The sequence below is a fragment of the Halichoeres trimaculatus genome, unplaced genomic scaffold, assembly GCF_033239565.1.
Source record: "Halichoeres trimaculatus isolate MK-OKI-2021-1 unplaced genomic scaffold, fHalTri1.1 fHalTri1_scaffold_22, whole genome shotgun sequence".
Lineage (NCBI taxonomy): Eukaryota > Metazoa > Chordata > Actinopteri > Labriformes > Labridae > Halichoeres > Halichoeres trimaculatus.
This window is the reverse complement of record NW_027437200.1, coordinates 20,266,986-20,293,673: the sequence shown is the minus strand read 5'-3', so window position 1 is coordinate 20,293,673 and position 26,688 is coordinate 20,266,986. Positions and strand designations below refer to the sequence as shown.

General features: G+C 40.0%; 3 protein-coding genes across 3 annotated transcripts; 2 read left to right on the top strand and 1 right to left on the bottom strand.

Moving 5' to 3' along the window:
- Positions 1-821: 821 nt before the first annotated feature.
- Positions 822-5,833, top strand: rgp1 (GP1 homolog, RAB6A GEF complex partner 1). The gene is made up of 9 exons (XM_074661843.1): positions 822-1,022; positions 1,193-1,308; positions 2,199-2,332; positions 2,440-2,523; positions 2,598-2,747; positions 2,835-2,981; positions 3,132-3,259; positions 3,337-3,514; positions 5,258-5,833. Exons 2-9 carry the CDS (start codon positions 1,193-1,195, stop codon positions 5,479-5,481), a joined length of 1,161 nt encoding a protein of 386 aa, XP_074517944.1. The 5' UTR covers positions 822-1,022; the 3' UTR covers positions 5,482-5,833.
- Positions 5,834-5,963: 130 nt separating this feature from the next.
- msmp1 (microseminoprotein, prostate associated 1) lies at positions 5,964-8,862 on the bottom strand. Its single transcript, XM_074661844.1, has 3 exons — positions 8,503-8,862; positions 8,317-8,425; positions 5,964-6,421 (listed from the first exon to the last, which is right to left on the bottom strand). The coding sequence occupies exons 1-3, from the start codon at positions 8,621-8,623 to the stop codon at positions 6,250-6,252; spliced, it is 402 nt and encodes a 133-aa protein (XP_074517945.1). The 5' UTR covers positions 8,624-8,862; the 3' UTR covers positions 5,964-6,249.
- Positions 8,863-11,373: 2,511 nt separating this feature from the next.
- Positions 11,374-24,671, top strand: pik3c3 (phosphatidylinositol 3-kinase, catalytic subunit type 3). The gene is made up of 25 exons (XM_074662186.1): positions 11,374-11,775; positions 13,731-13,919; positions 14,024-14,167; positions 14,262-14,391; positions 16,554-16,640; positions 17,611-17,706; positions 17,830-17,901; positions 18,013-18,117; positions 18,234-18,326; positions 18,430-18,615; positions 19,798-19,928; positions 20,310-20,391; positions 20,474-20,541; positions 20,623-20,728; positions 20,820-20,936; positions 21,016-21,147; positions 21,241-21,369; positions 21,464-21,533; positions 22,647-22,711; positions 23,173-23,257; positions 23,331-23,405; positions 23,488-23,656; positions 23,952-24,042; positions 24,147-24,272; positions 24,395-24,671. Exons 1-25 carry the CDS (start codon positions 11,711-11,713, stop codon positions 24,407-24,409), a joined length of 2,628 nt encoding a protein of 875 aa, XP_074518287.1. The 5' UTR covers positions 11,374-11,710; the 3' UTR covers positions 24,410-24,671.
- Positions 24,672-26,688: the final 2,017 nt, after the last annotated feature.

The following is a 26,688-nucleotide window of genomic DNA, read 5'->3' as shown; positions in this document are numbered from 1 at the left end:
TCTGCCTCCCTACTTGTTACCATAGCAACATACCGCCTCGCGTTGACCGTGCCACGGAACGTCTCCTCCACGGGTGACCAAAAACTATCACCGAGTCGTTTCAAAAGCTATTTTCTTCTCTGTTGTCATAAAACTACCACAACAACATGACAAAAACGGTCAAAAGAAATCTTACATATGAAAATGTGAAAAATTGGAAGTTGTTTTTACGTTATTTCCGAGGGGTTATTCTCCATGGTTTGTGATTGGTCGTACAATCACCGGAAGTAGTAACTCAAAGACTCCATGATGAGAAATACAGCTTATTTCAGAGAGTCGGTTCTCTTTGCTAGCATTACTCAAGAGTCAATCATTTCGGCTCCTTCAGATGTTTTTTAAATAGCCTCAATACGTTTTCACAAAAAAAGTAAAATTATGTGTACAATCAATTACTAATTTAAAAACAAAAATCACAAAAAATTATGTATCTGCCTTTTCTCATACCCCTAACATAGAGCAGTGTTACTTAAAGTATGCCTTAAAATCAAAAGCAAAGATCCATCACATTTAGACTAAAAGGTCTAACCCCTGATTTTATTTATTTGTACAGTTATAACTATTTACAGGTGAACAAGTTGAACATATCTTATAGTACAGAAAAATATGAATCAAAAATAGAACACAAAGAGATTAAAACAGCATGGCGGCTACACAGCTGCCACATGACATCTTGACCAATCTTGTGTGTCTTCAACAGTAAAAATAGAGGAGATAAGTAAATCGACTCCCAATAAGGAATCGGCCACCGTCATTTACTTGAAAGAGTCGACTCTAAAAGCCGGATCGTTCGCGATTGACACACCACAACTACGAATAGATTTGCTTGTTTACTGTAGCTGGAGTGCTAGCTAACCAGAACAGTAATGCGTAGTCCTTGAAAAAACACATTCAGATGTTTCTTTATCTTATTTATGTTTTAAAATGAGGCGTATTTTTGGATAAGGCAACGTTTTTGTTTTGCTGCAGTTCCGTTTGGGGCCAAGGTATGTGTTTAAAAACCCTGTAACAGTAGCCTTTGGCTTAAATAAGTAAACAAGTGAACCTCTGTGTAAAAGTCCGATCAAACTTCGTGTTGTGTCCGTAGAAAATGTTTTTTTCTGCGTTTTCTTTTTCTGGCGTGTAACTGAGCCGGTTTTTCTGTGTAACGTTGCAGATGATCGAGGTGGTGGCCTCCATGGCCCGAGGCCCCGTGTTCCTCGCTGGGGAGCTCATGGAGTGTCTGATCACTTTCACCAACCCGATGTCTCACCTGTCCACCTCGGCCAGCAGGTAAACTTTGATGTCTTCTTCACCAACCAAAGACTCAACGACGCGATTTAGCGCCCAAAGCATGCGCTAACATTTATTTACATAGCACATTTTCAATACAGGTTACAATGTGGATAATAATGATAATAAAACAGGTATAAAAAATAGACAACGATTTTTATTTATTTATTCTAATTATTTCTTTTTTACTCTTCTGTGTGCTTTTAATTATGTTTTTATTTTATTCTATTTTTTATTTATTTTTACTATTATTTTTTTTATTTAATTTTTTACATTTTGTTTTCTTTCATCTCATTTTATCTGTCACGAATCTTACTGTGTTTCATTTATTTTTCTATACAGCACTTTGGTTAAAAGTGTCTGTTTTTAAAGTGCTTAACAAAAATAAAGTTGGTTTGGAGCAAAATTGTGAGAGACTTTGTAAAAATCTTGGAAAGTGAATACAACTATTACTTTCTAGGGCCATACTGCAAATACAAGTTACATTTATGATAGAGAAGTCAAAGTTTTTTGTTTGTTTTTTTGATGAGTTTTTTGTTTTTGTTGCTGTTTCCAAAGTAAATACACCGTCACAATAAGAGTTAATGATTAACTGTAATTTGGAGAGATAAAGTGTTTTTATAGCTGGAAAAAAAGATCTATGTCATATCAGTTTTGGACAAAATGAGCATGAAAATAAAGTGGTGCTTCTATCCAAACCATCCAACTGAGAAAACTTTGTTAGCTGTGTAAAAAGAAGTGTTTCCGTGTCAAATTTGTGGATGCTAGTTTTTAATAAATACCTTCAGATAGTTTCGTTGTGTCTTGCAATGCAGGACATTTCAATCAATGCTTTAACAGATTACTCTCATTATATTTGTCTAACCTTGTTTCTCTGGCTGTGTTCTCAGTGAAATGCTCGCCTGGGCCAGCGCTCAGATCCACTGTCAGTTTCACGCCAGTGAGAGCCGAGTGGCCCTGCCGGCTCAGGGCAACAAACAGGACGTCCAGGCCGAGAGCGACACCGTTCTGATACCGAGCAGAGGTTAGCGTGGAGCATGAAAAACCACGACCATAACACCCATAAAGTCATTTTACCAGGAAGTATTTCCTCTCTAAAGTTGATCCAAGGCTAATTTCTTCCTTCTGCAGGGGAGCGAGGGCAGTGTGTGCTGGACACGCCGCCTAAGATACTGTTCTGTGATCTGCGCCTGGATCCCGGGGAGAGCAAAACCTGTACGTGTGTACGGATGTGTAACAACATGAATAAGTTTCTGACATGGTCTGACATCCTTCCTCTTTGTTTTCAGACTCCTACAGCGAGGTGGTTCCTATAGATGGTCCCCCTAGCTTCCGTGGTCAGGCGGTGAAATATGTCTACAAACTGACCATCGGCTGCCAGCGAGTCAACTCGCCGATCAAACTGCTGCGGGTCCCCTTCAGGGTGCTGGTTCTGCAAGGTGACAGGAACTGGGCTTGGTGTTACCTCACAGATGATGAAAGAAAGTCACGTCATGGTGTAAACTTGTGAACTGTGTGACTTACAGGAATGCCAGAGCCTCCGTTTCCCCAAGACGAGGAAGTTTCCCCATCCAACCCGTTCCTGGAGGAGGAGGAAGCGAGCCGCAGAGACGCTCGGCCTCTGGAGCGAGCTCTGGACATGCTGATGGTCAGCACCTCGAGGCGCTGCCCACGTGAGTCACTTCCTCTTCTCTGTTCGCTGCTTGAGTTCAAGTGAGGGATGATTCATAGTGAGCGGGTTGTGGCTGCAGACTGGATGAAACACGGTGAGCTGTAGAAGAATCTGCGCTGTTTCTGACTCGTCTTCCTTTTGTCTTTCTCAGACATGTTTAATATCACCAACATGCGAGGGAAAGTCGCCAAATTCTGCATCTTCAAAACGGTTTACAGACTCGGGGAAGACATCGTCGGCACCTTCAACTTCTCAGAGGGAGACATCCCCTGCCTGCAGGTGTGTTCACAGCTCTCGTGTTTTTTTTACTCACTGCTGAGCTCTTCGTTTTCAGCGTGCCTGTCTTTGTTTTGCAGTACTCAGTCAGTCTACAGAGCGAGGAGGAGATCCAGGCGACGTACCAGCGGCGAGCTGGACAGGGGGTCAGTGTGACGGGACACGGGCGGCACATGGAGTCCTGCCTCCACACGGCGTCCAGCCACTTCTCTCTGCCCGTGCCTCTGAACGTCACACCGGGGTTCAGCACAGACACAGGTCAGACAGGTTCATGATTGAATTCATCACATTTTCTTCTGCTCATGCTCAGATCGCTCCTGGAAACACAGGCACGGATTACACCGGGGAACAATTAGAAACATTTTTTATGCTGATTCAAACTAAAATTGGCTGATTCCAAAATTGCAGTCCTTTTCTTTTCTGGCATGTCAAGTTCTTTACAGCTTACCCTTTAGATAAGCAAAATTCCTCTGATTAGCTGTAGTAAGACTCTCCATCTGATTACATCACAACTGAGACAGTGTGGTGAGAGGTGTGTGCAGCCCCCAATAGGTCAGTACGATCAATATCTGCTAACAGAAAGCTAGCATAGTAGGAAAGCTTGTAACCACACTGTAAACCCGGAAAAGTTGAGTTTTCTTGAAAAATGCTTGTAAACTGTTACCTTAAAAAACGAAGTAATGAAATAAGTTAATTTAACTCAACATCTTAAGTAGTTACAATTATTATGGAAAATCATTCTACTGTATGTCTTTAATCAAATAAACCTGATGCTTATTTCTTACATATAGAAATATTAAGTAATGTTGAAAATGTTGCATATCATGTAAAACATAATAAGTTGACCTTACTCAAAACTGAAAGATGTGATATCAATAAATTTGTCTTATGAGTGAAGTAAATGTAATAATGAAAAATTGAAGCAGATCAGAAAAACTGAATTAAATAACATTATAAAGTTCAGCTGGGTCTAATATCTACAGCGTTCCCTTCTCACTCATGGTTACAAACGCCGTCACAACAAAAATCAGCTCTAATTTCATAACTTTAGTAACCGTGAGTGAGGAGGGAAGGCAGGAGATATGAGACCCTGCTGTTCATTGAAATATTGTTCGTCAAGGGGCACTGACTGGGGTACTGTGCTCCATGGCACGGGGTCTTGTACCTATTGACCTTTTCAGTGTGTAAGCCTAATGGTTAACATATTTATCTATGAATGTTTGACTAGACTATCATGCTATTTAGGCCAATTTTGAAAATGTGATAAGATATTTTTATTTATTTATGACGCAGACAGCCAGTCCACACCACCTAGAGCACAGACAGTCCGTGTCATGTAGAGCACAGAAAACCTGTGCCACTGCTGCACCTCCAGAAGTTCAGCAGGGTCTCATATCGACTGCGTCCCCTCCTCACTCACGGTTACGAAACACAGCCACAAACTAATGATTCTAAGTTGTTCTTACTTAATCAGTAACAAAAGTCAAATCTACTCATAAATCATCAGTTTCAACACTGAAAACTCAAACATTTGAGTAAATTGAACTTATTAACAAATTTTAAGTTTTCATAGCTTAATTCAATGGAGTAATTTGAACTTTGGGGTTTACAGTGTATTCCATCTTAGGTATATATTTCCTTTGTTTCAGATTATGTCTGCTCCTGTGGCTCCTCCAGTGGCCATGTAAAAAACATAACGTGTTAAACTAATGTTGCAGTCATGCCTGTTTTTTTTTCATATATCATTGTTCGTCAATGTTTTAAGATGTTTATAAAACAAGCACACATCTGTTGAGTAAAGTATTTTTTTTATAGTTTAAGAAAAGCAGACCGTGTAGTTGAAAAACTTGACGTGACAGAGAAAAACTGAAAATCAGTTAACACCAGCTGTCAGACCTAACTCAACAGAAGTTGTGTTCTCCAGAGTTATTCTTCCTGTTTCCGTGAATTTCTCCACCTCTAACAAACATCAGTTTGTAACTGTCTCATTTTTCCCTCCAGTCATCCTGAGGTGGCGTCTTCACTTCGAGTTCGTCACGGCCCGGGAGCCCATGGAGCCGCCCACAGTGCTGCAGAACCAATCAGAGGTGACGGTCTGGACGGGGGCGGAGCATGTGGACGTGGATACCTTCAGCTGGGACCTGCCGATCAAAATCCTGCCCACCAACCCGGCTCTGGCGTCCTACATGTCCCACTTCACAGGGTCTAACAGCATCAACATCTGACTCTTCTGAGGATCCAGACGTCGTTTTTTTCAGACGGAGGAGGAATCTGAACACAGGGCTGCACATTTCAGGAACAAAGGACCTTTTTTTGTTGCTTCTATTATATTTTCAGCTCCAAAGATGATTTCTCCATCTTCAAAATCTGGAGTTTGTTTCGTTTGTTGAATTTTTGCAGTTCATCCAAACCTTAAATGTGTCTTAACTCTTGAAAGATTCATTAACAATTTTTTGGAGTGAAACTATCTGTGTATTTATTTTATTTCAACTCCTTTATGACTTTTTATCAACTTTTTAACAGTTCTTCTTTTTGCTTGAGCACATACTGTACTGAGATGTAAATACCTCGAGAGAAAACTGAATTAAAACATCTTTAAATTTGAAAAACTGAGCATGAGGACGTTTTTCTTTCCTACAAAAAAAATGTATCGCTCTTTCAGTTTGTGGAAATGTTTTTATTTGTTGAGTAAATGAGATACAGCAGAGTACAAGTCAGGATCAACACTCACATTTGCATATATTAATGTTCGTATATATTTGTTTTTATTTACAGTTAGTCATTATAGTGTAAGTTTAACCCATTAATAATGTTTATTACAATAATAAATGCACTGCACATAACTGAAGCATATCACAAAACAACGATCAAAAATGATAAATGTGGTTTAAGTGTTTCATAAAGACGGTGAATGTTTATAAAAATGATAACTGATGAGTATTGGTCTCACAGGTGATAGAATAAAATTCCGAATCCTCCGCTCTGTGTGTTTCCTAACCCTCCAGGTTTTGTTGCAGCTCCAGAGACCCGTGGCTCGGGTCCAGGATGTCGGCTCCAGGGGAGCAGGGCAGGCGCGGGTCTGCAGTCTGCACCAGGGACACTTTGCAGGTCACAGGCTCCACTCGCACCCGACACCAGGCGGGGAAGTCGACCGGCCGATGGAGCCTGGAGCGTCAGGAAATCAGGAAGGTTAAGGAGAAGAGACTTAGGGAAAAAGCTTTTTTATCCATGTGGGAAGCTACAGCGGTGAAATTAAAGCTCCAGTGAGCAACTTTCAGGTTGTTTGATTCTGACTCTGGCTCCCATGGGCAAAGTGATACATCTTAATTTTTTACTTTTTTTCCTGTGTATGAGAAGGTTGAATTTACAAAAAGAACAAACGGAAATTCTAAAAGAAAAACTTTATTTTTTTTCAAGCAAGGCTGTAATCTTGCTGTAATCTTTTCATTGACACCCATCCTCCCCCAGTTGTTTCACATAGTGAAAACTACTACACAACACTAGTTGTTTTTTCAGTGAATGGTCTGAAGCTAAAACGGACGCAAGAATATTCATTTTTAGTCTGTTTTTAAACCAGCTAAAAATTCATCACAGGAGCTTTAAGATTGATTCTGACCTATTTAAATTTTACTACATTTTTTCTAATTGTGCTGTTTTTTTCCTTTCATTTGACACCAGACAGGTTTATTTTAAAGCATGTTTGAAACGTTTAAAAACATTAAGAAAAAAACTGAGTAAATGTTTGGTTTATTCAATAGTGAGACAAAAAAAGAGTAAAATTATGGTGTTAAAGCTCCTGCCAAGAGTTTTTTATCTGGCTTTGAAACAGTCTAAAATGAATACTTATGCCCTCATATGAGCTACAAATGCAAACAAGACCATCTCCAACAAGACTGACGACTTCTTTACTGTGATTTTTCATGCCTGGACCTGTTACAAGAGGGTAGGTGTCACAATTGTCCTTTTTTACATTTCTATAGCAAAAAAAAAATGTTTGACTGTTTGAAACATAAAGCTATATTTTTTGTATTGCCCTAAAACATACATTACAAATGCACAGGGAAAAATTATGGAAAACAATTAGGGCCAATGAAAAAAAAAAGACATTTTTTATTATTTTTTTTTTCTGAGGAAAAAGTCAGGATTCTTAAATTTAAGGAAAAATTCTGAGAATAAAGTCAAAATAATAAGACAAAAGTCTGATTTTTTACTCAGAAAAAAAAAATGTAACGAAAATATATTTTAGACTTGTTTAAAATTATTATTTTACTTTCCAGTGGCGCTAATCATCTTCTGTACAAAATAGAGGAGAGAGAGTTAGGGCCAATGAAAAAAAGACATTTTTTATGATTTTTTTTTTCTGAGAAAAAAGTCAGAATTCTTAAATTAAAGTAAAAATTCTTAGAAAAAAAAGTCAAAATTTTAAGAAAAAAAATCTGACTTTTTACTCAGGAAAAAATTGTAACAAAATAAATGTGGAGGGTTTTTTTCTCTTTTTTTTTTAAAAATTTTGCCCCTATCATTCATGGTGACGCTAATCATCTTCTGTAGAGGAGAGTTGTCAGTTTGTCCACAGGTGGTGCCAAAATCAACCAAAACAGGAAGTTTCTTAAAGGAGCTACGAGCCGAGATAAGACATCAAAAAAGATTGTTTCATGTAAAGAAAAGACAGGATTGATTTAAAAATTTTCATCACTTCGGACAATTGTTGCTGTTTGTAATAACTTACTTAGCTAGCTTTAGAGACTGAAATATAATTTTTCTTTTAATTTTGAAAAATAACTTGATTGTTCATTGATTTTTTTTGTGATAATTTGTGCTTTCATAAAGTAGTGAAGGATCATGCCTACATGGTTGAAAATAATATCAGATTTATTTTTTATTTTTTTAAGTCATGCCTATACATAAACCAATCTTTTTTTCATGCCTTAAAAATAAACATTTGTGATGCCTTATCAGAATTCAATCTGAGTAAAGATTTTAAAACCTTAGAATAACTTTCAGGTGCAGTAACAGGGATCATCTGAGCACCAAACCTCACAGCGTGTTTGCACACTCACGTCTCACAGCAGCCCACTCCCACCGGGTGCAGACAGGTGCACTGCATACATGCGTTGTCCATCCAGGACTCGCCCAGAGCGTACTGCCTCCCCTCGAACTCGCACAGAGCTGCAGGAACAGAGAGGTTAGACAGAGGACGGTGGATTTGTTCAGCTTAAACACTCTGAGGGATCCTCCAGTCTCACCTTTGGAGTTGAAGTGGCACTCCATGGGCGCTGCAAACCCCCCGCTGCTCCACAGCAGAAACCCTGCAGCTGCAAAGACCCAGTTCACCCCAACAAACTCCATCTTCATCTTCATCTTCATCTGCTCCAGTCAGCTTCTTCCTCTTCTCCTCTTTCCTTTTGCTCTTTTATTTATACATCCTGAGGTTTCTCGGCCGCGCCGTGGAGGTGGGGTCAGCGGCGTCATGTGGTGGAAGAAGGTGCCATCCACTGGGGAGCGAGGAGGTGGTGGTTTCTGTGTGTGGGGGGGATTGCTAAAAGAAGGGGGTCTTGGCAGAGTTTTGGCACTCTGGAGATCACCTCGCTGCGCTTCAGTGGGCATGAGCCTCTGAACAGATAGAAACAATGACACATCCATGTGGTGACTAATAGAGGTGAGGCGGAGGGCAGAGAAAGTGGGATGGAATTATCAAACATGATTCACCAGCGTTCAACCTCTCATTTGGTTTTTTGGTCCAGAAACTGCAGATTTCTATAAAACACATGTAGAGCATACGCTGCCTCTCCGATCAGTGACAGGATGAGTCATTTTTCATATACGTTTAATTTACGAATAAAGAAATGTGTCATCTGCAAATGTTTTTCTACAAATTAAAAAAGTTTGAGAATAGTCTGATGTGACGGACGAGACAAGAAATGTCCTGTACTCAATAAATCTACATGTTCTGCTGCTGCCGAGGCCTGCCGTGACCTCTGACCTCTTCGATCTCAGCTAAACTTTTCATTCCAGCAAAATGACTAAATCAGACTCCTGTTGACCGTGGGTGGAGTTAGTTTCTGAATCTTCATGTTTTTCCTCATAAGATCATCCCAGCGCCCTCTGAAAGACAAATATCAGAAATATAAAATGTGACCTGACACTGCAGCCGAGCATCTCCAGGCCAACAAAACATTAGCTCATCTTCTTCCATTAGATTGTTATCTGCAGTCTGAGGCATCAGATCATAGGAAAAACCCTCTCAGCGCGTCGGAGGAGACCTCAGAGTGTCATAACGTGGTGCTTCACATGCGTTTGCTCAGTTAGCTACCGCAGCAGTCAGAGCATCATCAGATTTATTCATCATGACTCACAGGCACCTTCAGCTGAAACACTGTTAACTTTAAAAATGTTAATATGCAGGTGATGATGAATATTAAACACCTGATGAGTTTCCCAATCTTTGGGCTCAGCTCAGGTTTCACTCCCCTCTAAAGTGACAGCGTGACTTCACACCACAGTTTGACAACTGGTTGTCATCATTGCCGGTGAACCAGGCGGGCCTCGTCAAAACAAAAGATGAAGATTTTCCTGTCACACGCCTGCTGCCCTTCACGGATGTGCAGTTAATTGGTGACAAGTGTGTTTTAATTTGGGAGAACTCTCTGTTCAGATGCTCTCTGGCCTGTCATCATGTTTTCAGCCTCTGAGCTTTAAAGAGCGGCCTGTGCGAGCTGGGATTTCCATACAGTGGATGCAAACCTTCCACATGAACTATTGTACCCTAAGGTCAGAAAACTGAAATGGTCTTGTTTCAGAGATTTGAGTGGTGTTAAGCTCTCCTAAAGAGTAAAATTAAGTTAAATAAGAACTGAAAAAATTCTAAAAAAAAAAAAAATAAATAATAATAAAAATAAAATTTAAATATATAATTTATCTATAATGTAACTTTAGATAAATTTTCCCAAAGAAATATAGAATAAATAAATAAATAAATATCAAATAAATAAATAAATTAAAACCCTAAAATCCTGAAGTTAAAATCATTAAAAAAATAAACAAAACAGTAAAAACAATTTGAAAGATAAAAAAGCCAAAACATTAAAACAGCAAAAGGATTTAAAATAGTTTAGATAAATAAATAAAAATTAAAGGACAGAATTTTAATGCTAAATAAAAGCACTTAAAACACAAAGATGCTTTGATTATATTTGAAAAAAAAAGGAAAAAGAAGAAACAAGACATTAAAAGACCAAAACAAATAACATAAAAGTTGTATAAAATTATAAAAAACTTACATAAAAAGCAGACTGGATGTATAGGTCTTTTTACATTTTTATGACTTCAGTTGGAGGTTTATTTTCCTTGAGAAATATCAAATAAATAAATTAATTAATTTATAAAAAAATAAATAAATGAATTCAGACCCTAAAATCCTGAGGTGGAAATCATTAAAAATTAACAAAAATTAAAACAATTTCAAAGATAAAAAAGCCAAAATATTAAAACAGTAAAAGGATTTTAAATAGTTTAAATAAATAAATAAAAATTCATGGAATTTTTATTTATAAATAAAAGCACTTAAAACACAAAGATGCTTAGATTATATTTAAAAAAAAGAAAAGAAAGAAAAGAAACGAGACAATAAAAGACCAAAACAAATAACATATAAGTTGTATGAAATTATAAAAACCTTACATAAAAAGCAGACAGGATAGATAGGTCTATTTTTAATGTTTATGACTTCAGTTAGGGCTTAAAATATTTTCTTGTCATCTTGAAAACAAAAGAATAGAATACCATTACCTACACTAAACTACTCAACAACTGAGTTATTGGCAGTTATTATTGGAATTGTTGGTTTTCAGAGTAAATTAAATGTACTGGAGCATGTACACCCGGGATATTTGTAAAAAAAAAAAAAAAAAAAAAAAAAAAAAAAGCATAAATTACCAAAAGGATTTCTTATGGTCAGAAACTGTTGTAAGCCTTGTCAACGTTATAATTTTTGAGAACTGTCCCTTTAAGAGTTAACCAGCCTTTCTCTACTTCCTCCTTTCTCCTAGCAGACTCGATCAATCGCTCCAAGTTGCGATGATTGCCAGGCCCAGTTAAAGCTTCCTCTGTATCGACAATCAGCTACTTTGGCCTGTCTGTACATTTCGGCTGATGCTGTGTTGTTGTGTAGCTCTCAAAAACATCAAATCATGCCCGGCGAGACAGCCGTTAAAATAATGTTTTTACCGTGAACACCGGCACTTCCTGTCACTTTTTAAACTCGAGTTCAGACTCATAGCGTAGCTCTCCGTGTGAGCAGTATTTTATTCCTAACGGGCTTCTGAGAAGTATTGTTGTGCTGAGCCGAGGCCTTGTCGCAAACCTGACCACTCGCAAAGTCTCAAATAACCGTCCGGGATTTCATGTTGAAGTCGTCAGGGTTTTGGTTCAATTTTAGTGTTTTCCCGTGGGAAGATGGACACTGATAAATTCAACTATGTTTACAGCTGTGACCTGGACATCAACGTTCAACTTAAGATGTAAGTTTTGGACTCAATGCGTCGCTTTTGGTCAAGCGGTGTAACTAATCTATCTTGTGACTTGACAGGATGCTCGGTGTGTTTGCTGAATGTGTGTGCGCGTGAGTCTTTCCACCAACCGTCGCGGTTATTAATCATTCGTTAACACTCGAAGCTCAAACGACGTTAGAAAAGAGATTTTGTGCCTTAAATTTTTTTTATTAAAATTTAACTAACATGGTTTTTAAGCTGAGTCGTGTTTTACGAACAGTCAGTGGAGATTTGACACCCTTATGCCGACAGGAGAATTTTGTCGGTTATTCGATTAATCAACCGTTATCGAACAACTGCGGAATATTCGCCTAAAATATTATGACGTTATTTTGCTTTCCCATCACTAAGGCTTCACGTAATGAGCTTCATGAAATAATGGTAGATGTTTTAAGGAAAAAATAACAAAAAAAAAAGATTGTGAATAAATGAAGAATGAATAAATTAAAAAGATATTTTATATAAGTGTTAATATTTTTATAGAGTTTTCTTTGTAATATTTGTTTGTACTGTGGCTCTTTTTTCTGTGCTGTGAAACGGGTATTTATTCTAGAGGTAGACCGATATATTGGCCGGCCGATATATCGGGCCGATATTTGGACATTTGTCTCTATCGGCCATCGGCTGTATTTTCTTTTAAAAAGCCGATTTTTGATCCGTTGTATAAAATGACGCAATTTTTGATCAGGCACAAAAAAGATGAGCACCTCAAACTTGTGGAACCACTTGGATACATTACATACTTTTGTTCAAATTATATCAATAAGTTTAAATTTCTTTTTTGACATTTTAAGAAGAGTGTGAATGTTTACTACTGCTTGTTACATTGTGTGTTTACTCAGACAAAATATTTCATTGTTTTGAAAGCTGAATAAATGTTCAGAGGACTGGACACGACTTGTTGTAATAGATTTCTTTTAGTTGCTCAGAAATTGCTGCGTTTCACAAAAATGTGATAAATATATATTTATTTAACAATCGGCCTGAATATCAAATTGGGAAAATCGGCTATGCATATCGGCATCGGCTGCCCAAATTTGGAAAGCATCGGCATCGGCATAGGCCCCCAAAAAACCCATATCGGTCGACCTCTAATTTATTCAACTATATTATGAATAGCTGTGATGCTGTGCTAATTTAGCTGTTAGCAGTGCTCAAAATATTGTGTACTATGGATTTGAAGCCTCCTGTTCTTTACAAACTATGTGCTAATATTAGTTTCTAATTAACCCTAAATAAAAAATATGCTTCATGCGATCATGTGGAACATTATACAGAACTGTTTTAATGCCAGAATTAGCCTGATTATATTGTCGGACAGTCACATTGGCTACACTTTGAGTTTGTTGTCCAATTTCAAAATATCAAAATTTCAAAAGGCTGTCTTTTTTGTAAAATTTTTGCAAAAATATGTAGCTACTATTTATAAATTTAAGTTTTCTTTTTGTCTGCACTGATGACACAAAATCAAATTACAGGAGTGTGATGTTACCATGCGATTGCAGGGAAATGTAACATGAAAGCAATGTCTAGTTGTATCTTAAGTAAATATAAACAAGAAGCTGTGAACTGTACTGTGTGCTTATAATCATTCTAATTGTTTTCACACTATATGCTAGTATTGTTCATGATAAACAAAAAAGATAAAGACAATATTTATAATGATGAATGTAAAGTCTTAGTTTCACCATATTTCTGTTGACACATTCTCAAGTTTCAATATTTTGAAAAAGTTATAATTTGGAATAATTTGGAAAGTGAAACTAGCTTGTAGCTTTTTCTACACCAATGAGAAAAGACGCTATATGTAACAGAAAGACTTAACAAAGTTTACATATGTTGACTTGTATGTAGAGGACCAGTCAGACCGGTCTCTGTAACATCAGTAAACGTAATTAATTGACTCTCTCTCCTCTCCGTCACAGAGGCAGTTTGGAAGGAAAGCGGGAACAGAAGAGCTACAAAGCTCTGCTGGAGGATCCGATGCTGAGGTTCTCTGGCCTCTACCAGGAGAACTGCTCAGACCTCTACGTTACCTGTCAGGTGTTTGCTGAGGGGAAACCTCTCGCTCTGCCTGTTCGCACTTCGTATAAAGCTTTCAGCACACGATGGAAGTGAGTGTACAGGTTGTTCTATGAAATCCTGCATTGCTCTGGGTTTAAACTAGTACCTAAAGTCATAATCTCCTCTCACTCTCCTCTCATGCTGTCTGTCGCAGCTGGAACGAGTGGCTGCGGCTCCCCGTCAAGTACCCAGACCTCCCCCAAAGTGCTCAGGTAGCTCTCACAGTGTGGGACATCTACGGACCCGGCAAAGCTGTCCCTGTCGGAGGAACTACTGTGACCCTCTTCGGCAAATACGGGTAAAACTTTCAGTGTTAGTTTGTCCTCACATTAAATGGAAAAATCTCTCTAAAAGGAATTTGTAGTTATGAAACACCTTCTGTCCTCTTCTAGTATGTTCCGGCAAGGCATGCATGACCTGAAAGTTTGGCCGGGTGTGGAGGGGGATGGCGCGGAGCCCACCACCACACCAGGACGCACCAGCAGCAGCCTGACAGAGGACCAGATGGGCAGACTGGCTAAGGTACAACAGCTGTCAAAGAGACAGGAAGGAGGGTGTTGGTGTAGATTTCTAGAAGAACCGGGCAAAGATCGGGGGTTGATGAGAGGCATTCTTTGTGTGGTTGGAAAAGAGGAGTCACTCCCTCGATACATGTCTAAAACATCATCTGTTCCAGGGCCCTGACCTGGAGGTACTCAGTGATGTGAGTACAAGTAGAGGAGTCAGTGTTGGCACTGCAGAGCGTGTCTGTGTCCTGTACGTCTGTGAGAAAGGACTCTCGGCCCAAATGCATTTTTACATCAAGCTCAGCATCTTTGCAACACGAAAACAAGGATTTCCACATGAGGACAATCAAACCTCACAGGGATGTTTCATATATATGATCCCTTAACACTTTGCATTGTCCCATATTGGAAACCTTTGAGTTACATCACGGTTAGAAATACATTTGGATCGAGGTTTTGGTGTGAACACTGTCTATCAAGGTGTGCGGCTGCGTTCTTGAAAGCATCACACACATTTTTTTTTTTTAGTTTCTGCTGTTTCCATACGTTGGTGTATTCTGCTGTATTGTGTGCATGTTTTTTACAGGTACTCTGACACACACAAAAATTGAAAGTTCCTGCTTTTCAGTTTTCTGGCTTTTTTTTTTAGGTCATCTGAAAGAAATTTGGTGATTTTTAAACTTTTTAAATCTAGAGTGCAGTTGATCTTTTAAATACATAATGACTCTGCTGCCTCTTTGAATGAAAAACAACTAATCAGGGCTTTTTGTTAGCTACTCAACCAATAAATAATAGTCAAGACTTCATTTTCCATGCAGTACACTGTCCATATACAAATTAACAATTTAAGAAACCCCTTTCGCAAAATTTGCCCCAATAAATATCTACAGAAAAACCCATTTTTCTTGGTTCACCTCTTACCCTGATGTAGAACCTGTTTATCTGGCTTTGTTATGGCTTTATTGTAGAGAAAAACTTGAAAAACAGACCAATTTTCTTAAAGTTTTCTCAAAATCAATGGGTCTGAAATTTGCTGGAATAACAACTGGGGACGTCCTGTACCTAATTTCTCAGTTCTTTGCTTGGAAATTTAAATTTCAACTTATGAAGCTGGATAAATTTTCGAAAAAAAAACAACAACAAAAGACAATTAGGTAAAAAGTCTAACTTGAAAAAATAATTTGTGTTAGATTAAAAAACATGGAATCACATTGAGATCATTGATGTCAAATTGGTTTACCAAGTGTTTACTACTACTGGTTTACTAGTGTTTTCTGCTAACACTAGCAAAGCTAGCACAACCAGTGTTGAGTTAATCAAACACAGCAGTGGAACACATTTACCTTCACTTTCTGGGTCAAAATACTGAAAAACTATAATGCACAAAGAGATGCCGTCTGTCGTCTGTGCTTGTTTACATCCAGGTAGTAGAGCATTATGATGTAGTTAAGTATCCAGAGCTACAAGCACTTCGGGGTAGACAAAACATATAACAGACACTTCAGGCCTGCCATGATAGAAGAATGAATATCTTGTAATTTTAGTACTGACTAGTGATTGACGTTAAATCGTTAAGGCTAAATAAGCACAACTCGATGACATCATCAGGATGCAGATTTGGTAAATCCGTCAGTTTTGTCAGTCGCTCTGTCTTTGAGATGAGAGAAATGCCGCTGATAGGAGATGAGATGTCACCATGGCGGGTTGAGTTCTGCCTGCTTTTGCTCTCCGTACAAACTGTTAATCATTACAGCCTGCTGACACACATACTATGAATATACCACAAACAGTAATCTGAACTCTTCCCGTACTAAAATCCAGATCCTAAGTTATTCTTCAGATAAATATTTTCTCAGTTTCTCCTCTTCATGTTTTTTGAAAGGGTGAGTACTAACTCTAACCAGCTGAGTTTTGGGCTTCCTGTTCATGGCCAAATGTGTGCTTACATTCCTGACACCCACACTGACCGATGATGAGTGGACTGGCTGGTGTGTGAGCAGTGAAGCTGGATTGGCTGCTGCCACTGGATTTGTGCATGATTGGTCGAGCTGTTTGCACCCCAGCCACCCTGCTGACCTGTTTTGCTGCGACGGATTCTCAACCTCCTTGTTTTTAACGTTTTGTTGAAGTGTTTTGTTTTTGTTCCCCTGCCCTCTGTCTCTTTCTGTTTCTGTCCAGCTGACGAAAGCCCATCGACAGGGCCACATGGTGAAGGTGGACTGGCTGGACCGTCTGACCTTCAGAGAGATTGAGATGATCAATGAGGTGAGATGAGTTACCCAAGTGCTGCCTTGTCCAGCTCAACGGAGGTCCAGTGGATTTCTGAAAAGTTTCGTAGACGGCTGTTTATCAGTGTTTGTTGTTTCATTTCAGATATAATTCTGAATTTTTTCAAAGGTTTTGTTTATTCTAAGTTCAGAAAGGTTGAATAAAATGAAAGAGGTAACGTCAATGTTTTGAGATTAAGTGGCAATGACAGAATTCATATTCAGCCTGAATAAAAAACAAAATTAATAAAAGCATAATGATGTGGCTATTTTTATGTCTAACAAACACTTTTTAACAATTGTTAGATTAACTGTGCTAACATTAGCAAGTAGATTGGCAATATATCAAAGAATCCAGCAGTTATAGAGACAGACATATTCCTTTGTAGCTGGTAGAGACCAAAAGTAGAGATTAAAAAAAGAGAGTGCTTATTTGTCTCAGATTTTTAATCTCAAAGGGGCTTCCTGGTTAAGTAAAGATAAAAAAAATAGATTAAAAAAGTGTTTTCCAAGAAAGACCTTGCCAAGATAGCAGCAGTCAAAGTCAAAGTACAAAATATTGTGCTTACATATCATGGAGAAATCAGTCAGACAGAGTCAGTCAGAATTTCTCGAAGATGTTCGAATAGAAAAACGATCAGATTCTTTATGATACTCTTGAAGTTTTTAAGGGAAAGGCTTTAGACTTTGTTTTTTAAAGCATTTTAGACTTCTTTTCAACTTGGTAACTTGGAGCTCTTGCATTGCTTTTGTAACAGGGGAAACATGGGTGTAGATGACGGTATCGTCTGCATAGAGGTGTAACTTTGCTTTAAAGTCAAACATTGGCTTTAAAGTTGATGATGTCAACGTAGGCAAGCCAGCCTTTTAACACAAGTTAAACTGTTTGCATGAGCTAAAAGTGCATTTTTGTAACATTTTTCTGTTCATTTTTCTGTTAAATGTAAATGTTTTATTTGTTTCCTCAGAGTGAGAAACGCAGCTCTAACTTCATGTACCTCATGGTGGAGTTCCCTCGCGTCAAAACCAACGACAAAGAATACAGCATCGTCTATTATGAAAAGGTATTTCAACTCCTTCAAGATCAATGCACCCTCAACATGTCATCATATGAAGATATTTGTTGTGATTATAACTGTGGAAACACAGCTCTCTGATTGGTTGGTTTATTTTCTTTTTACACTCAGGATGGAGACGATGCTTCGCCCGTCCTCACCAGCTGCGATATCGTCAAAGTTCCTGATCCTCAGATGGGGATGGTGAGCAGACACAGACACTGACTCGTTACATGCTCATTTTTCCATCAGTGTTCTGTTTATGTTACGTACAGGTGTGTTTACAGAGTTGTTCCTTGTTTTTGATTTGTTCAGGAGAACCTGGTTGAAAGTAAGCATCACAAACTGGCTCGTAGCCTCCGCAGCGGTCCGTCGGATCACGACCTGAAACCCAACGCCGCCACGAGAGATCAGCTCAATGTGAGTAACCAAAGGTGTCGCTTTGGATAGAAAACCTTGTTTTCAACCAAATCCAAGTGCTTCTGAAGCTTCTGTTTTTTACCTGAGCATCAATTAACATGTTTTTGTGACGACAGATCATCGTGAGCTACCCACCGACCAAGCAACTGAGCTCTGAGGAGCAGGACCTGGTGTGGAAGTTCAGATACTACCTCACCACACAGGAAAAAGTCAGTGAAAAAAGCAGAATCTCTGTATCCAAAAAACAAGATTACATGTTTATTTTGCTCATTTGTAATCCTTTGTCCTCCTCTCTCCTCCTCGTCTCTGCAGGCTCTGACAAAGTTCCTCAAGTGTGTGAACTGGGACCTGCCGCAGGAGGCCAAGCAGGCCCTGGAGCTGCTGGGGAAGTGGAGGCCGATGGATGTGGAGGACTCTCTGGAGCTGCTGTCGTCCCAGTTCACCAACCCCACCGTGAGGCGCTACGCTGTCGCACGGCTGCAGCAGGCGGACGATGAGGTAGGGTCGTGGAAGAAAGACAATGTACATGAAGAGATGGTCTCACCGGCCACTTAATGAGGCACACTTAATAAGGCTAGTACCGGGTTGGACCCCCTTTTGCCTTCAGAACTGCCTTAATCCTTGGTGGCATAGATTCAACAAGGTCCTGGAAACATTCCTCAGAGAGTTTGGTCCATATTGACATGATAGCATCACACAGTTGCTGCAGATTTGTCGTCTGAACATCCATGATGAGAATCTCCCGTTCCACCACATCCCAAAGGTGCTCTATTGGATTGAGATCTGGGGACTGTGGAGGACATTTGAGTACAGGGAACTCATTGTCATGTTGAAGAAAGCAGTCTGAGATGATTCCAGCTTTATGACATGGAGCGTTATCCTGCTGGAAGTAGCCATCAGAAGATGGGTACACTGTGCTCATAAAGGGATGGACATGGTCAGCAACAATACTCAGGTAGGCTGTGGACTTTAAACCATGCTCAGTTGGTACTAAGGGGCCCAAAGTGAGCCAAGAAAATCTCCCCCACACCATTACACCAGCAGCAGCAGCCTGAACCGTTGATACAAGGCAGGATGGATCCATGCTTTCATGTTGTTGAGGCCAAATTCTGACCCTACCATCTGAATGTGGAGCAGAAATCCAGACTCATCAGACCAGGCAACGTTTCTCCAATCTTCTATTGTCCAGTTTTGGTGTTGCTGTGTGAATTGTAGCCTCAGTTTCCTGTTCTTAGCTGACAGGAGGGTCACCCGGTGTGGTCTTCTGCTGCTGTAGCCCATCTGCCTCAAGGTTGGACGTGTTGTGTGTTCAGAGATGCTCTTCTGCAGACCTCGGTTGTAACCAGTGGTTATTTGAGTTACTGTTGCCTTTCTATCAGCTCCAACCAGTCTGTCCATTCTCCTCTGACCTCTGGCATCAACAAGGCATTTTGTCCCACAGAACTGCTGCTCACTGGATATTTTCTCTTTTTGGGACCATTCTCTGTAAACCCTAGAGATGGTTGTGGGTTAAAATCCCAGTAGATCAGCAGTTTCTGAAATACTCAGACCAACAACTTAAATCACCTTTCTTGTCTCGATGCCTAAATGCATTGAGTTGCTGCCATGTTAACCAGCAGTTGGACAGGTGTGCCTCATAAAGTGGCTGGTGAGTGTAATTGTTGCGTTTTCTCTCCCTAGGACCTTCTGATGTATCTCCTCCAGCTCGTCCAGGCGCTCAAATACGAGAACTTCAGCGATATCCAAGGAGGCCTGGAGCCCGGCAGCAAGAGAGACAGCCAGGGACTTTCAGATGACTCTGCACTGGACAGGTCCGTGTTTGGACGACGGGATCCAACAGCTCATCTGGCTGTGGGTCGTAAATAAGTCCACACTACCGGCAGCTTTGACTGAAGCACTTTTTCTGCATCGCTCTTGTTGTTTCTTTTACCGCTGGGACCTAAATTTATCCCAGGAACTCTCGCTGGTTGAAAGCTTTGATTATTTGTCTTTCTCGCAGGCCGTTACGAACTCTTAGGGTGTTGTGATTTTACTGGCTTCGCTCTGCACAGCTGCAGCCAGAATCTGGAAGCAGAGGATCAACTAAACCCCCTAGCCTCCTTTAGCCTCCTTTAGCATACACTGAAAACTTCAGTTTAGATACAAGCTCATCCCTAAAATCACTACATTTGTTGATGTTTGTCTTTATGTAGTTCTCAGATTTTATCCGGCACATCTGGACCCTCGAATGCGTCGCAGAAAGGCAAAGAAGGAGCCGACAGCGAGAATCTGGAGGTAAGGAAAGGTCAAAATTAAAACAAGAGGAGGGATGTGTTTATAATTCATCACATTGACTTGTTGTTCTGTCTCCTCGTAGCAAGACCTGTGCACTTTCCTCATTTCTCGCGCTTGCAAGAACTCCACACTCGCCAATTACTTGTACTGGTGAGCTCAAACCGTATCTCTACGTCATATTTTGGTGTTCTGCTGATTTATCCACCATTAAAACGTCTCTGTGCTTTGCAGGTATGTGATAGTGGAGTGTGAGGATCAGGACACCCAGCTGAGAGACCCAAAGACTCATGAGATGTACCTGAATGTCATGAGGAGGTTCAGTCAGGCTTTACTGAAGGTCAGTGTGACAAAAACAAACATTTTCCTGCACAGACGTGAAGATGGCTTCTGTTTGTGGCTCAGTGTCAAACTCTTCGTCTTCTCTGCAGGGCGATAAGAGTGTGAGGGTGATGCGGTCGCTGTTAGCCGCCCAGCAGACGTTCGTAGACCGACTGGTGCAGCTGATGAAAGCCGTGCAGAGAGAGAGCGGGAATCGGAAGAAAAAGGTAAAAAAAAATATAAAAAGCTGAACATACACTTCGCAAGGAGTGTGTGTATTGAAATCTTGGGGGTGTGTTTTTGCAGACGGAGCGACTGCAGTCTCTACTCGCTGATAACGAGAAGGTAAACCTCTCAGAGATCGAGCCGATCCCGCTTCCTCTTGAGCCTCAGATCCGGATCAGAGGCATCGTTCCAGAGACAGCGACGCTCTTTAAGGTGAGAATTTCTGTCGTTTACTTTTCCTTTACCAGCATTCTGCTGTCATTGTGCTACATTTGAATGATCCCTGTGTGTGTTTTGTTTTACCAGAGTGCTCTGATGCCGGCCAAACTCATCTTTAAAGCTGAGGATGGAGCCATGTACCCGGTTATCTTTAAACACGGAGACGACCTGAGGCAGGATCAGCTCATCCTGCAGATCATCTCACTCATGGACAAAGTAAGAAAACATGAGCAGGATTATGGATGAGGGAGAAAATGTTATTTTGTTGATTTTCTTTTTATTTATCTGTGAACTTTTTTTGGTTTTGTAGCTGTTAAGAAAAGAGAATCTGGACCTGAAGTTGACGCCTTACAAAGTATTAGCCACCAGCACCAAGCACGGTAAGAAACAGGACTCATTTACTGTCTGCTTTAAATTTTTAAGTCAGTAAGAAAGAAAAAACAAAAAAAATGAAGTTGCACATTTTATTGTGCTCCTTTTCTGCAGTTTAATCTGGATCATTGATGTCTTCATGAAATGGTAGTAACATGTTTTGGTCCAAAAAGCCAATAAATCATGCACAGCAGCATTGTTTCCAGGCTCTCATAGCCCCTCTGTTCAGAACGCTCTGATTTAGTGGGCGTGGCCTTCATATGTAAATGAGCCACCGCTGATACCGCCCCGCTCTTCCGCGTCACTGAGAGCGGCGCCACGAGCTCCGAGTGCACAATGTTTAGAAAACAGCGAAGCTCGTTTACCGTAACATTACAGGCTAAAACAACAGGCTAACTGCAGCTAGAGTTAGCATCCTGAAGCTAACACAGAGACAGGGGGGACACTGAGGAAAAGCTCTTCCATCTGCTCCACAGCACACAGCATTTAAAATACTCACATTTCCAGGGTCCCAGGTTTGTTGGAGGATGGTTGGTAATGCACCTGGATTCAAGACCAGTCTATTGGCTAGCCCTCTGTTGGACTGTCCAAAGTTAAAAAAGCAGTCTGCCGTGAAGTGACTAGCACACACATGCACAGTGTTACTGAGTGTAGCTGGAACATTTCCCTCATAAATGAACTCTAGACACTCAGTCTGTCTTCTTCTGAGACGGGAAGCTTGAGCATGGAACTATGTGGCTGTTTACAGCCAAAAACAGAGCAGTGATGGCTCTCCAACTTTGGCATTCTCCTCCCGGGGAGGGGAGTGGGCAGGGAGGGGGTTCAAGGGTATCTGCTACGGTGGACCAATCAGGTCAGACTTGTTACTGATTGGTCAATAAAGGGAATCGCTGACGTCCGCAAACCCCGTAAATTCCAAACAGCTCGTTTTAGGTCAGGATTTTACATTCACAAGCTCTACTAAGTACAGGTTTTGTCATTAAATGTCACATTTTGTGGGCTGGGAGGAAAGACAAAGACTCACAAATTTCACTGAAAGACTTAATAAAGTGATTTTTGCATAATATGGGACCTTTAAGTCACTAAAAACTTTGTTAAATGTGCCAACCTTCTTTTTTTAGGTTTTATGCAGTTTGTTCAGTCTGTTCCTGTCGCTGAAGTTTTGGCAACAGAGGGCAACATCCAGGTAAGCAGACTTTAAACAGTCTACTCCTCGGGCTTAGTTTATGCGCGACACATCCGCTAGGTCATTATTTTCACAGCTCTCTGCCCTTCCGCGGTTCTTTTTAAGCGTAAAATTTCTGCGTCACACACCTTTGTAAATTTTTTAACTTCCATACAGGGACATGCGGACAAACAGGAGATCCTAGTGTCCTAGGTACAAAAAATACTAGCATTTCTATGATTTGTCAGACAGAGATCACCACAACTGTGTGATGAACAATTCCTGGTATTAAATTGTGGCTGAACTTGGCAGAAAAAAAAATGAATTGGTGAGAAAAATGTAAGCAGTGTAAACAACTTCTCCTTTATCAGGTTGTTACTGTGGTAGACGTGCTGAAGCGATACACCGTAACTGTAATCTGTTAAAAGAAAAAAAAGAAAAAAGAGGAACTACTCCTTTAATCATGTGTTTCTTTCCAACAGAGCTTCTTCAGGAAGCACGCCCCCAGTGAAAAAGGACCGTACGGTATCAGCTCAGAGGTGATGGATACTTATGTAAAAAGCTGCGGTGAGTGAGTTTTCAGAGATTTTCTGTTTTCACTGCAGATCTCAGTGGACTCAATGGTTCTTTCTCCCTGCAGCTGGTTACTGTGTCATCACCTACATCCTCGGAGTTGGAGACAGACACTTGGACAATCTGTTACTCACTAAAACCGGTGAGAAAAACACTCCTCAGATACTTGAAGATTAAAATCTGAGTTTGTGGAATTGTTTTAGAACATCTCCCTTGTCTTCCAGGCAAGCTCTTCCACATCGACTTTGGCTACATCCTCGGCCGAGACCCCAAGCCGCTGCCTCCGCCCATGAAGCTGAGCAAAGAGATGGTGGAGGGGATGGGAGGCATGCAGAGCGAGCAGTACCAGGAGTTTAGGAAGCAGTGTTACACCGCCTTCCTCCACCTCAGGAGGTAAGACACCGGACGCACAAACACACATGAGCTGTTCTGTAACTCTAGAAAGTCTTTGCTGCTGCTCTCCCTGCCTTGGGAGGTGTGCTCTACCTACCTACATATGGAAAGACAGGGGGCCAGCTTCCAGAACAGAGCCAAACTATAAGATTTAACTTATTGCGTGCAATCATTTAGGATTGTAATGAGATCACCCAAAATCTTGTGGGGTCTTTGCTGATGCTCCCCCTGCCTGGGCAGCACATGGCTTATTAACAGTTGCTGTAAAATATTCATCTCGTGTTTATCTCTGCAGATACTCCAACCTGATCCTGAATCTCTTCTCTCTCATGGTGGATGCCAATATTCCTGACATCGCTCTGGAGCCTGATAAGACCGTTAAGAAAGTACGTTTGTAGCTTTACTGACAAAGAAACGCATCAAAAACTCTGTTAATTGGTGCCTTTGATTTGCTCTGTGTATAACGTTTTGTCCCCTTTTTTGTCTCCAGGTTCAGGATAAGTTCAGATTAGACCTTTCGGATGAGGAGGCGGTTCATTACATGCAGACTCTGATTGATGAGAGCGTGGGCGCTCTGTTTGCTGCTGTGGTCGAGCAGATACACAAGTTTGCTCAGGTATGTACACTCAGATGCACCGTATAAATCTGGCCATTTTGAAAAAGATGAAATGAAATGATTGAAATGAAATGAAAAATACTTTATTCATGTAATTAAACATTAAATTTTTCTATTTTTAGTATTGGCGTAGATGAGCAGGGACTGCAAAGACAAGGCTGACCCGGATGGACTGTCTTCAACAGGAACATACTATGGTATGGCACAGCCATAAGCGTATGTGAGAGAAAAGAAGAAATAAAGAAACTCAATGACACTGTTAAAGAGGCCAAGAATGCACTGCCAACTTTTACTGCAAGATGGCTGAACAAAGACAAGGACGTCTTTGTTTGCTTATGTATATATCATGTATATTAATTATTGAATGAATGAATGAAATGTATGGCCAAATAAAAGACTGTTGATACGAGTGCATGTGTTGTTCATCTGTGGTTTAAATCTACTCATGTTTTCTTATCATGGGGAAGCTATGCTGTGTTTATGGTGCGCAACATGTTTCTTAATTGAGCATCGCCGACCATCTATGGGTGGTGAAACCGTCAACGCTGGGGGTGGAAATAAGGTGAGTCATTGAGCGGGTGACTAAGCAGTTCCTGTTCAGTACAGACAGACATGAGATACAAGAATGAGTTATGTATATGTTAGGGCACTATTATATTTTTTTCTTACTTAAAAAGTTACTGAAGTCTCTTAAATGTGGCTAATGAAGAGATATTACTGCAGGAAAATAGTTATTATTTCTGTCACATAATAGAAAAGTCAGAAAATAAGAGAAGTAGTTATTAAATTCATTTGCAACTGATTATTTTATCCTCAAAATGTGACAGAAACCACATATTGTGCTTTCAGTTTAGTCCTTTATACCAATCAAATTTAGTTTTTTATTCCTTAAAAATTCTTATCTTTAGTTTTTGGGCTGTTTTAAGCTTTGTCATGTCTGACTGAATAATACTGTACATATATTTTAACAAAACTCTTGAATTTTCAGTAGAAAGCCTGTGATATCCTCCTAACTCATCAGTATAGTAATACTAAGCTAGCTAGCTAGCGTTAGCACGAGATAAACGGTTATTTCTTCACATTTATATGATTTAGCTGCTTCTCTGTGATGAAAGACGAACTAAACAACCAAAAATAAAGTTTCTCAGAGTAAAAACTGTCTTTTTGAAGAAAAAGAGACGAAATAAACTCGATAATTCGATCGACTTGAGCTAAAGCTAACGCTAGTAGCAGCTACTCTCACAAGCTAGCTTAACGTACGCCTGTACCGAATGTAACCGACTTTTTAATGTGTATATCGTGTTTTGTTCAGAGTAAACGGTTCTTGTTGATTTTTTTATTCCCCAAGAATTATTTAGTTAACATTTCTAAGGCATGTTTTCGTACAAATTCAAGTTTTATTGCACGAATTCAGGCTATATCCTTCAACTTAAACCAATGTATTACTGGTGTGTAGTTAGCCTTAATAGGGCGATGGGGCAGTATTCTGAGTTTGTTTTTCACATCACAATGAAGACAACCAGAGTTTGTTATTTGTAAGTGATTTATAACCAGCAGTATATTTAATATTTACACAAAAATATGATCTGAAGGAAAAAGAACAAGTGTAAGTTCAGAAATTCAGCTTGAACACTGCAGTTCACTGCCTAAATATACTTAAAACCAGTGTGTGTTTCTTCAGAAAAATTCCTGCGAATAGCAGAAAATAAAATATAAACAATCAGACATGCACCACTTCTGACCGTTTGTGTTGACAGGTGCAAATTATCACAAGCCAGCTTCTTTCTTCATACATTAATCATTGCTCCACCACAAAATTCACAGTGTATTTATTAATAAAAACCTTGTCCATGGAGCTTTGGATAACCCCCCAGGTCTCTGTGGACTCTGGAGTGGGGAACAAACAATTCTGGACGGCCAGATCCCCAAGGCGCCCCCCAATGTTGCGGAAAGAATGCAAAACCAGCAAAACAGAGGGCAGGAAAAGGAGATGTCAAGATGTTCCTTGTTTTAATGCAGGAGGCAGAATGAGGCGTCAGTCACGGGTAAGAGACAGCAATGAGTCAGAAACATTCAGACCAATGAATGGTGAAATAAAGTACTCTCTGTTATCACTCTTTGGGGGGTACAACGCCGAATGAAGAAGGGGTTGGCTACGTGGTCGTTTTCTTAATTCCTGCTCATGAGGGTTATGGTTTTGGAGAAGAACCGCAACCACTTTTAGATTTTTTCTCCGAATCATTGGTACACAGAAACAGCTCCTTTTGGATTTGCTGGATAAACTATTTCTGCTTCATTGGTGATGCTCACTCACCATCAATCCTCTGACCCTTTCCATGCCACACTCTGACTCACTGGAGCAGCAGTCAGAGCCAGGGGAATGTGCTTATACCTTTAAAAAGTGGGAGCCATATTT

Bases quoted from the DNA above. Each gene is read 5' to 3' on its own strand.
- rgp1 (XM_074661843.1), top strand. From the start codon at position 1,193: ATGATCGAGGTGGTGGCCTCCATGGCCCGAGGCCCCGTGTTCCTCGCT. The intron at 2,333-2,439 runs GTTAGCGTGGAG...TTCCTTCTGCAG, and splicing joins CGTTCTGATACCGAGCAGAG to GGGAGCGAGGGCAGTGTGTG. The intron at 3,260-3,336 runs GTGTGTTCACAG...TTTGTTTTGCAG, and splicing joins GAGACATCCCCTGCCTGCAG to TACTCAGTCAGTCTACAGAG.
- msmp1 (XM_074661844.1), bottom strand. From the start codon at position 8,623: ATGAAGATGAAGATGAAGATGGAGTTTGTTGGGGTGAACTGGGTCTTT. The intron at 8,426-8,502 runs GTGAGACTGGAG...CTGTTCCTGCAG, and splicing joins GTGCCACTTCAACTCCAAAG to CTCTGTGCGAGTTCGAGGGG. The intron at 6,422-8,316 runs GTGAGTGTGCAA...CTGACGCTCCAG, and splicing joins GGAGTGGGCTGCTGTGAGAC to GCTCCATCGGCCGGTCGACT.
- pik3c3 (XM_074662186.1), top strand. From the start codon at position 11,711: ATGGACACTGATAAATTCAACTATGTTTACAGCTGTGACCTGGACATC. The intron at 16,641-17,610 runs GTGAGATGAGTT...TTGTTTCCTCAG, and splicing joins AGATTGAGATGATCAATGAG to AGTGAGAAACGCAGCTCTAA. The intron at 20,729-20,819 runs GTCAGTGTGACA...TCTTCTCTGCAG, and splicing joins TCAGTCAGGCTTTACTGAAG to GGCGATAAGAGTGTGAGGGT.